The sequence below is a fragment of the Carassius carassius genome, chromosome 8 (assembly GCF_963082965.1).
Source record: "Carassius carassius chromosome 8, fCarCar2.1, whole genome shotgun sequence".
Taxonomy (NCBI): Eukaryota; Metazoa; Chordata; class Actinopteri; order Cypriniformes; family Cyprinidae; genus Carassius; species Carassius carassius.
The window spans coordinates 2,749,789-2,761,687 of record NC_081762.1 but is presented as its reverse complement, the minus strand read 5'-3'; the positions used below and the strand labels follow the sequence as shown (position 1 = coordinate 2,761,687).

The 11,899-nt window shown below is 34.9% G+C and overlaps 1 protein-coding gene across 1 annotated transcript in view; it reads left to right on the top strand.

Moving 5' to 3' along the window:
* The first annotated feature begins 3,351 nt into the window (after positions 1–3,351).
* The window catches only part of rapgef5a (Rap guanine nucleotide exchange factor (GEF) 5a), a 57,282-nt gene continuing 48,734 nt past the window's right edge, over positions 3,352–11,899 (top strand). The window contains exons 1-3 of the mRNA XM_059555589.1: positions 3,352–3,666; positions 9,218–9,271; positions 10,976–11,082. Coding sequence (XP_059411572.1) covers positions 3,505–3,666; positions 9,218–9,271; positions 10,976–11,082 — 323 coding nt within the window. The 5' untranslated portion in view covers positions 3,352–3,504. The remainder of the gene's footprint in view (positions 3,667–9,217; positions 9,272–10,975; positions 11,083–11,899) is intronic.

Here is an 11,899-nt window from a genome sequence, read left to right as displayed (position 1 = left end):
AAACTATATTTTAATATATATATTAAAAAAAAAAATCATAATGTTTTTAAAGATTAAAGGTTTTTATTATAGTTTTTTATTTTAGTTTTTCAGTTTAGTTTTTTATAGTATTATAGATTTTCATTTTAATGATAGTTTTATTATATTTGGGTTTCTGTCGTGTTTTATCAGGTTTTTATTTTGATGATAGAGTTTAGGAATTTTTTTATATTGTCTTTTTATTATAGTTTTTATTGTATTAATAAAATGTTAGTAATTGTTTTTGTTCTGTTATTGTTGTATATTTTCATTTATTTATTTAAGTATTAATAAAAAAATATATAGTTTTTTTTCATTTCTAATATATTTTGGGTTTTTATTTTAATTATAACATTTTTAATTTTAATTTTTTGCTGTAGTTTTAATTTTTAGATTTTCAGTTTTAATTTTAATGATAATGTTTCAGTAGTTGTTGTTTCTTTGTAATTTTTATTAGTTTCTTTTTATGTCCATATTCTTATTATTTACATCTTTTTATTTCAGTTTTAGTTGTTTTAGTGCATTTTTAAGGGTTTTAGTTAACTCCAACCCTGGTCAGATCTGAATTCAATTTTGCAGTGGGTTGTGGGGGAAAACCAATGACATGAGGAGGCTTTTTTGACCTGGATATGAAGCTGAAGATCTAGTTCAACCTCCACGTATCCCAATGGTAATGCTTCTTTTTCCATTTTTTTTCCCCTGAATTCTTTTTTAGATTCTCAGAGGACTTTTATTCCCTCTCCATCATGATTCTTTGTATTCCAGATGATCACAGAGCGCCCAGTGGAATCCAGTTAATCACTGTTTCTCTCTCTCTCTCTGCAGATCCTTGAGACTGAACACCTGCTTCCCTCTGTGCTCTTCCTGTCATCCAACACCACGGCATTACACCTGAAATTAGAGCACACACAGACACACACACACACACGCTGGTGTCCTCCTCCAGGCATGTGCTCCATTCAGCCGTGTAGAGGTGATTTTTCATTTTGACAGATCATCAGCTTTTCGTTCATGAGAGATGTGGAGATACTGGTTTGCCGAGCGCGACCGTTTGCTTTTAACCTCTTTAACCAGTGAGAAGCAGGCCTCTGCTTTAGATCAGCTCATGGAACATGAACACTTTGCTTATTCCAAAAGCATCCTGAACATTTCTGCTGCTTGGCTGAAGGAGCGGCACAGTTTTTGTCCCATCATGCATCTGTAAGCATCTGTGTCCATCCACCTGTCTTCAAATACAAGCCAGAGCACCGAAACAATCAGAGACCTGCTTCTGACCTTGTAACTGACAGACATCGAGCGATAAGTCCATTACACGATGCTGGAAAACACTTGATGTGTCTTGTATGGAATGAAGGATTATCAACAGCAGTCTGAAGAGACAAACAGCCTGACCAACGCTTTAACACAGCGTCCCGTCCCAAGAAGCAACACAGAGCTGAGGACCAAACCAGTTCTTCTGATTCAACCTCCAACTGGGATATTGATTTCACACGGATTCATTTATTCAGACATGTGGGTCATTGTAGATGCTGAGATCTGTCCCTTTCAGGCGTTTTGGTGCAAAGTTCATGTGTATTCATGTATAAAATTAATCCACTGATGATTTAGATGTGACTGGATTTTTACTCATTAGGGAAAAACACTGTGTGCACATACACACACACACACACACACACACACACACACACACACACACACACACTTTTTCCCTAATTAGTAAAAATTATATATATATAAATATTATATATCTATCTATCTATATATATATATATATATATATAATTCATATTACTTTTTAGAAATAATATAAATACTTTTATTTTACATATAAAATTATATTTTCTGCAAAACTGTATCCACTAATTTAAAATATGTGACTGGATTCTTACTCATTAAATAAGCAAAGTATGCGTGTGTAAAAATATTTATATTTTTATATAATATTTTCTGCTGAAATTGTTTTGGGTTCTTTTTAACCTGTGTTGTTAATATGAATAAATTTAATTGAATTATCATCCTCGCATTCAGAACTTATATATTCCAAAATAACATTTATAAAATAAATCTATTAAATAAATACAATATTATTTTGAACAGAATAATAATAATTTCCATATAAAATAATGTTTTCTGCTGAAATTGTTTTGGGTTCTATCTTTAGATCTAAAAAAATTATCAGAAATGAGACAAATGCAAAACAATTCTCCTTTATTGTGCACTTGGGTGTAAAGGAAGCCGGTCAGTAAGAGGTTAAACTATTCTGTGCATCTCATTGATCCGGACCAGCTGGAAAAATCAGTTTTGGCTCGAGAAATTTTGTTTGAATTTTCTCTGTAGGTTAAGCCTATGTCTGGGATCCTTTTGTTTTCCAAACACATTCAAATGCACAGATTCACAGATCTATTTGTCATCTGAACATTTTTCACCAAATATATTTAGGCAGACTTGAAGTGCACCTGAGATTTGAAAATAAATATTAAAAAAAATCAAGTATCACATTTGCATGTTCATTGGTTCTCTGTCAGATGCAATGTTTAATGCACTTCATGTTAATAACAACAAATGTTTGAATCAATTTGATAAACGAGTCAGGTCAGATCAAGGGAGTAATGTAAAAGTAATCTGATTATTATGTGTAATGTAATGGATTATGTTACTAAAAATGTTTCTCATTTTGCCTAATCTGGAATCTGCAATTTCTGTTTGAATCATTGTGTAGTAATCACAGCACTGGGAATATAATAGTTTATGTTGATGGCTAAATAAAGTATTTTATTACAAGTTTTCTTTTAGGTGCAGATTTCATAGAAGGCTGTTGAATGTCCTCAATTGTGACCCTGGAGCATTTTAACCAGTCTTAAGTCGCTCGAGTGTATTTGCAGCAATAGCCAACAACACATGGGTCAAAATTATCGATTTTTTTACGTGCCAAAAATCATTAGGATATTAAGTAAAGGTCATGTTTTATGAAAATATTTTGTAAATTTCCTACTGTAAATATATCAAAATGTATTTTTTTTATTAGTAAATACATTGCTAAGAACTTAATTTGGACAGCTTTAAAAGTAATTTTCTCATTTTTTATTTATTTTTTGGATTCCAGATTTTTAAATAGTTGTATCTCGACCAAATACTGTCGTCCTAACAAACCATACACCCATGGAAAGGGATTTAATTCAGCTTTCAGATAATTGATGACTTTTGTGCTCCAGGGTCACATTTAGCCAGCGGAGGTGTGTGTGACCGCTGTATGCGTTTCTATGCGAGACAGAGAGAGAGAGAGAGAGAGAGAGAGAGAGAGAGAGAGAGAGAGAGAGAGTGTGTGTGTGTGTGTGTGTGTGATCGCTGGGTGGAGCAGCAGTGTACGGCAGGTCTCGTCTCTCATTGCGGCGGCTGGAGATTATCGAGCGGCGGCGGAATGTCGCTCCGCTGTCCGTGTGCGTGAAGAGCAGGTGGAGGAAGAAGAGGAGAAGGAGGAGGAGGAAGATGATGATGGAGGAATCCGACAGCATCCCCTGCTCCGCGGAGGACGGACTCCTGTCGAGCTGGAGATGGAACAGAACCGCCAGGGATCAGGTCCAGATCAAGCAGAAGATCCGAGATCTGCCCGGATTGTTAAAGCACGGACTGAACCTGCGCAAAAAGAGCGTGAGTTACCAGTATATGCGTGATGAACACTGTGTGTTTCGTGATCAGTACACCACCCATATCCACCATCACTGAGATTATAACGCTGTGGATGCGCGCGAACAACCGCACGTTAAGAGTGATGCGTGCTGTCAATGCATTCATGCATTATTCCAGATTACATTGATTATGAAGGAGAGGCTCTAATGTTTTTTCAGTCGTGGTATCTAAGGCAACAGAGATACACACACACACACACACACACACACAGTCAGGTACACAAACACATTATCTTTCTCTCACACAAACACACACACGCACACCTGCTGTAACTCCCCATCATGAAAATAGAAAATGTTCTGCGGTTCATATTTGCTAAATTTGATTACCATTCTTTTTAATATTGCACCCTTATACAAGTAACCATGGCAACCATAGTTTCTGCCAAAGTACCAATGCATCAGTTTTGTAGCTGATGTTAAATAATGAATTATTATGGGATGCTGTGGGAATATTCCTGTCATTTCTGTGTAATTTCTTTTTCACATTAGCGTCTCATCCCGATTGGCCACATTTTTTTTTTGCTATCATCACAATAACAGATAGAAACTGGTTACCGTAGTACATTTTGTAATAGCAGAATTATATTTTTAAAGCCTGAATGAGTCAATTAGGGTGTAAAGTAAAGCATACTTTATATTGTGGTATTTGGAGACTTTCTTGAAGTAATTTTGTGCACCGTGTAAATACAGTTGAAACTGAGCTGCAGAATAGCTGATATATAGACTATTTGTTTTATGAATATTGTTCTGCAGCTGTATAGAATATGCAGTATTGTTGGAATATTGCATAATGGGGTTGTTTTTATTTAAAATATACTCAGTGTGACATCATGAGTGTAAAGGTTCTATTTGGAACCTTTATATTTTCAAGCGACCATATAAATATGTGGCGTTCTAATGCTGTGATCATTTGGTGTCTGATACCATTATTGAACTGTTGTACCATCACAGTAGGTTTTTGTGGACTGTATGGAAAGAGCTGATATATATTCTGTTTATACACTAGTGGTGTGACAGAGGAGCTATTCAGCGCTTCAGATGCCTGAAGATGAGAATTATTTTGCTGGTTTGTGAGTGTTGGGGGGAATACCTCTTAATTGTATAAGACCTGATTAATCGTGAGGATGAGAGGAAATCCACAGTGATCAATGAAGACTTTTGTAACTCTGAGTTTTATTCAGTAACTTCTGTAGACTTTCTAGAATGATCATAGTTCTTCAGAGTTTCGTCTGTTTTTGTCTCTGATGTGTTGCTTGAGATGTCTTTTACCTTGAGGCTTCTTACGGCTTCGAACAGAATGTTTGGTTCAGGCTCATTGGACTCAGTTCATCCGCTCTGGGGTGATTAGAGAAATAAAAAATGAAAGCCTCATTAGAACTAAATGTGAAACAAATATTACAATCGTGACATTTGTTTCCTTGTGTGCTGCAATGACAGCAACTACTGCAGCATCTGTTTATCAGGTTCTGCTGCTGTAAAACACAGCTGCAAGTAAAAAAAATAAAGCTTTCTTGACGGCTTTAACAGCTGATGCTAAAGGAGAACATTTTAGAGTACAAAAAACCCCAAAAGAGAAACATATGAATCCATAATAATGCTTCCTGCAGTGAAAAAGTCTCCTGTTGTCTCTCACATCAAAATCCAGCCACATGTTTAGAGCTGTTGGACTGTTTTGGCTTGTAAACAGTGTTTGATCTGTGCAGATTTCAGCACATTTCTGATTCAGACCAGACCTCTTTTTCACTGGAAGAATTGTTATTATGGATAATGGACTCTAGTGACGGTCTGACGTTAATGGTGGATTTGTTTCTTACAAACACACATCTTTTCACTTCACAAGACATTAACTGATGGACTGGAGTGGAGTGGATTATTGTAATGTTTTTATCATCAGTTTGGACTCTCATTCTGACGGCACCCATTCACTGCAGAGCATCCACTGGTGAGCAATTGATGCAATGCTACATTTCTCCAAATATAATGAAGACACAAACTCACCTACATATTTCATTTTTGGGTGAACTATTCCTTTAACTACACACAAATTATTAAAGTTTACAGAGTCTTTTTAGAGTCCTTTGATGCTTTATGATTTAATGTCATATAATGCTGTAAGAGAACATTTTGTTTTGTTCTAGATAAGAATGCAAACCAAAGTCCCTGCAAAGAACCATTGAAGATCTCTTATTTTTAAGAACATGTCCAGTGCTCTCTGTCCATGCGATGAGAACCGTGAGCTCAAAGGAGACTTTTGTGCTGTGTAGGACAAACCATGAGAAAAGAAAATAGTTTCTCCTAAACAGCAATAACATTAAATTAAATGAGGAGTTTCTCAGATGTTGAGAAAAAAAAAGATCTCAATATGAAGATTTCAGTCAAATAAACTTTAGTCATTCCTGACATTAATTTCACTCTTACACTATTTCAGATGTGGTCTCTTGTTTTAGGAGAGACATCTAAAAGACAACGCTGATTCCTAAATGAAGTCTTGTGTGCTATGAAAGAGCTACCTCTGAGCAGCGTGGTTCTCCTGTGAAAGCGCTGGGATTATTCTCAGATGAGTCTCTGGAAGAGCGTTTCAAAGAAAGTGTGTGCTGATGTGACGTCTCATATGGAATTCACTGCAATTCTCTGATGGAGAAGCTGCACTTAATGACACAGTCCTCATGCTGCTAAGTGGATGTGTGTGCGAGTGTGTGTGTGTGTGAGCGCCTGTGGATGTAATGAAATCTTAGTGAGAAAGACAAGGCTTGTTTGATGTCTCCATCTTGCAGTGCACTCATCCAGAGCGACAGATTTATCCACAAGCCATGCAAGATAGAGGTGCGTGAATGTGTGTGTGTGTGTGTTACTGCTCTAATCTGAGAGTAATCCATTTCTGACACATAATGACAGACAGACTCACTGTACTTTGGAACTGTGTGTACTACATAGTGAACCAGGATGCTTCCTGTGCATCCTTCCCTTCTGTTCTCTTCATCTTACTGATAGTTGGTTCTGTATAGTTGCTCGGTCATTACCGTACATGAAAATCTCAAGTCCTTAGTAAAGTAGCAGCACACCTCTTCACATTGTGTTGTATGATCATTCATGTCTTTTGCACAAATGGTGCAGGACGAGTTATGCACGGTACTTTAATGCTTAAGGTTAGGGGTCTGTTCGAATGACATTGAGAAAACGGGATCTTTTTGTGATTTATGAGCCAGGAATGATGATAGAGGTGATTTCATCGAAATAATTTAGCTGTGCATGAAGGACAGGAATGCTTTTTTTTTTTTAATCTAAAAAGCCTTTTGCACCTGATGCATTTGTTTATCTGTGGCCTGTCTGCTCCAGTTCCCATCTGACCCAAACAGAGTTCAGCTTCCAGATCTCCAGCAAATCAATACAGTAAATCTGATACACACACCATCTTCAGAGCCCAGTCAAAACAAAGCCAACGAGCGCACGCATGGCCCCTGGAGAGATCCGTCAGCTGAAAGAGGTCTGTCTGTGGATGCATGCGGTCGGCCCACGGAAAGCAGTCCGCAGAAAACCACAGACACCTTCATCACAGGAATTTCAAACAGTATTCATGCTGAATGAATTCATCTCTATTGTTCAGAGGTTTTTGATGATACTCATGATAACAGAATGGTAATGTTGGTTGTAAGCCATTTTTATCTTCCTGGTTCGAGTGTTTGCGAAACCCGTTTGGAAATATTAATTCGCGGTTTGTTTAGATATAGAAACTGCTGAATTGAACAAAGCTGAAGTTAAGCGTGTGCATCGTTGTGAAGTGTTTGAATCCTTGAATCATGTTTCTTTAGAAGAGCTGTTCCTTCACTTTATTCAGCAGTGTACGTATTTTGTTGTTTTTTTATTGGTGGATTCTTAAATTTGTGACATCTTATGACATCAGGTTGTAAAACCTTTGTTTATTTTTTATATTTTACTGTTTATCTTTTTGCTTAACAGATGTGAGTGCAGAAATAAGTGACAGATTGCACAATGAATGAATATCACTATATGCAGGTTACTTAAATAATAAATTATACATATGTGGTATAGAATAAAGACTATGCAATCTGAAATATCATTATATATTCTATTATGCTGTTGTAAAATAGGACAATGGAGACACAGGATTGGATGTAAGAGAATAAGACACATATAGAGGAGTGAATGTGGGTCACTCCACGCAGATGAAACTCCATCTGATCAAAGTTCTGATCAAATTAATGAGGATCAGCGTCTTTGTTCCAGTTCTGTCCACTGATCCAGCTCTGGAAGTGAAGGCAGACACTGAGAGTTTGTCTGTATCAGACCTAACAAGCCTTCTTTCTTACAGAGCGTCTCTTTAGAGAGCTCAGAGCCGACGCACGACTGCGCTGTTTAATATGAACTTATGTCATGCTGACGGAGAATTATTAAGTAGAAGTGAAATGTCATTAAGTCCCTCATGTCACAGACTCTGCCTGCAAAGTTTTGTTAGTGATGATGTTAATCCATGAACAAAAGTACCATGGTACTTCCGTAGATTAGTGTTATTTCTGTAATATTTAATTAAGTATACATTTTTTATACATATTTTTAACTATAGTTTTAGTAATTGTGTTGTGTCGTTTTTGCTTTTGTTTTTTTATATTAGTTTTTTTTATGTTTAATTTTTAGTTTTAATATAATCATGTTATGTGCTTTTTTAATTTTTATAATTTTTAGTAATTGTATTAAATGCTTTTATCATTTGAATTAGTTTTTAATATATATATATATATATATATATATTTTTTTTTACTGTTTATATTTCATTTTCTTTTTAGTTATTTTATTAAGTGCTTTTATCATTTTAATACGTTTTTAATATATTTATATTCTTTACTTTTTACATATTTAAAATTTTAGTTTTAGTGATTGTCTTACATGGTTTTGTCATTTTTATTAGTTTTTCAAACAAAAAATATTTCTGTTGTTCATTTTTACATATTTAATTTTAGTTTTAGTAACTGTTTTTGTTATTTTTTTTAGATTTCTAATGTTTATTTTGATAGTTTTATTCATGTGCTTTTGTGTGTGTGTGTGTGTTTTTTTTCTTAATAAATTAGTGCATGTGCACTGTTGTGCTATGGCATAATCGTCACGGTATATAGATATGGAAGTCATTTAGTACCATAGTATATCAAAATACTCAACACAAGTTTGACCCCATTCACCTTTTAAAGCGCAGTCAGTGTTTGCCGCATGATTTGCATGCTGTATCAGTGTGAAATGTCAAAACCAAACATGAAGGAAGTGTTGCTTATACGGAAATATCCAGTAGTATGACAAAATGTCAAAAGCACATCATAAACATGGCAGAATGTCACTGTCGAGATGGGATTAGCTCATAAAATCGCATTTCTGCAGTGCTTTTCATGTGAAGGTCACGTCGGCGCATTATAACCGGCCCTTAAGGACCCCTGCAGAACATTTGAGCTGTCTCTGAAGATTGTGATGTTCATGTGCTCTCGTTTGTCTCTTTGTGATTGCAGCAGTCACCTGACACCATCCCAGGACCCAGCACAGGTGTCACACCCAAACCCAAGGTAAGGAAACACAACCTAACACTCTGAACAGCATTGACTTCAGTCCATATCAAAGACTAATAACTCATCTCAAGTGTTTCTGCTAAAGACAGTGGAGGGGAGACTTTTGCTAAAATTTCTCACTTCTCCTCTAGAGTTTAAGATGATATGTGTTGAAACTTTGCTCAGGCTGAAAAGATACCAACGTTTGCCATCAGAAGTCAGAGATCTTGATGCAAACTCAAATATTTCTCATCAAAGTATGTCAGTATGTCAATTTAAAGGGCCTTGCAAATTTTCACATCTCATTTTCATCAGAAAATATAGTTTGCTTTAAAATGTTCATTGTAATTTTCCATGAGATTAAATGTATACTCACAGTGAATCTGTTATACCTTTTATATTTTAAATGCTATTACAGTATTATTTATATTTTTAATTTAGATTTTATTTTTATATGTTCAGTTTTCAATTTAATTTCAGTTTAGGTTTTAGTAATTTTTTTGGTACATTTTCTTTATTATTAAAATGAATTAAATATAATCTGTGGTATTTATATATATATATATATATATATAGTTAAGTTTTTATAATATCTCTAATTAGAATTTATTTTATTTTAAATTCTGTTTTGAGTAATTATATATTATCACTAGCTAGCTTTCTAATTTATATATATTAAATTTTCATTTTAATTTCATTTTGTTTGGGAAATTTTATGTGCATGTGGAATTTTATTAGCTTTTCCATTTTCTGCATTATTTTTTATTTATTTAGTACATTATTATTATTATTTAGATTTATATTTATTTTTATTTCAGTTTTAGTCATTTTAGTACATCAGCTTATTTGATTTTAGTATAAAAAAATTGTATCCAATATTTATATTTTATTTTATTTAAAATGTCAGAGACTGAAAACAATTTTTAACAGTTTTAGTTTAAAAGACACACAATTAAGAACCCCATGAGGACATCTGATCAATATATTCTCTCTTTTGCCCTCGTGAAGATGCTGATGTTAATCAGTGGATCTGTCTAGAATTTTTTCTCATCTCATTAGAATCTCTGAAGCTCTTAATCCACGCGTGAGCTCTGCTAAACGCTCTCGCTAACAGCTAATCGGCCGTGTGTGCACAAGAACATACATTAGATACAAAATCAAACACATCAGAAACCTCTGAAGGCTCTTCTGTTTCATAGATCAGCACATAATGATGAATATAGATGATTATCGCTGACTAGGGATTATGATCTTTATCTCTTTTACTCTTTCAATGACCCCAGAATTTATTACAGCAATAATCCACGAGAGCGCGAGTATTATGCCGTGATCACAGCCGCGATTTAATCTGAGAGCCTAAATCCAGTCGGAATGTTGGATGTTTAATGTAGAGTTTTGACCAATGAGATTCCACTGTGGGCGGGGCTTCCATGTGTGATGTCATAAATAGAACCTCAACAGACAAAATACTTTTTGTGTTCGAACAAAAGAGCTTTGTATTGTTTGTTGATGAGCTAAATACACATACAGTATACATGTATGTACATGTATATATATTAATCTTCATATAATGTATATAAATATATGTAATATGTAAACAACAAATTTTATGCATGTATGTGCATTTATATGCACATAATAAATAATTTGATAGTGTCAAGCATTCATATTGCACAGTGACAGTGTTTAATTGGATCCTGAGATGATGTTTGTGTGTCACAGACGTGTTCTCAGAGTTTTCCCTGTGCTGGACGTGCGCTGAGAAACGCCTTTCTGTCTCATGGACCGTATCCAGCAAAAGACAAGATCCACCTCGCCAGGATCATCAGGTCAGAGATCTACATTTATGCATTAGCCTAGCCTCTTTATTCAAGCTACAACTTTTTAGAAATCAAAAAGTGACATTAAAGACATGTATAATGTGACAAAAGATTTCCATTTAAAAGCTGGTCTTTTGAACTTTCTGTGAATCTTGAAAAATAAAATGCATCACAGTTTCCACCAAGATATTGAGCAGTACAACTGTGTTCAACATTGATAATAACCAGAAATGTTTTTCTTGAGCAGCAAATCAGTATATTATCATGATATCTGAAGATCATGTGACACTTAAGACTGGAGTAATAATGCTGAAAATACAATACATCTTGATAATGTCAGATAACTTTGTAATGAATTCAGACGAATAGCTGTTGAAGATAAATTAGATCAAACCAATTTAACTCATTAACATTTTGTTCAGTCTGTGGTGGAAATAGATGACATTAGCAAATAAAGAAAAACATGCTCAGGTCGAAGTGTCTGAATCATTTTGGTCCCAAATATTTACTGGTAGTCCACTGTATGAACATTTTTTTGAGGATAATATGTCACTGTGAACTTTATTTTGCATCCTCACATAAATTAACCATCGTGTCCTGCACTCACTAGTAAAAAAAATATCAAAAGTGATTTCTGATTTTTGTTGTCCTGTGGTTATGTGATATAACTCAGTGTTAAAAGCGTCTGTGTGTGTGTGTGTGTGTGTGTGTGTGTGTGTGTGTGTGTCTGACTCTGTGTGTGTCTGTTATCGCTGTGATGCATGGCCGCTGTCCAAACTTCACTCTGATTGGACAGAAATGTCCCGCCAGAAGGTGGAGTGTGAAC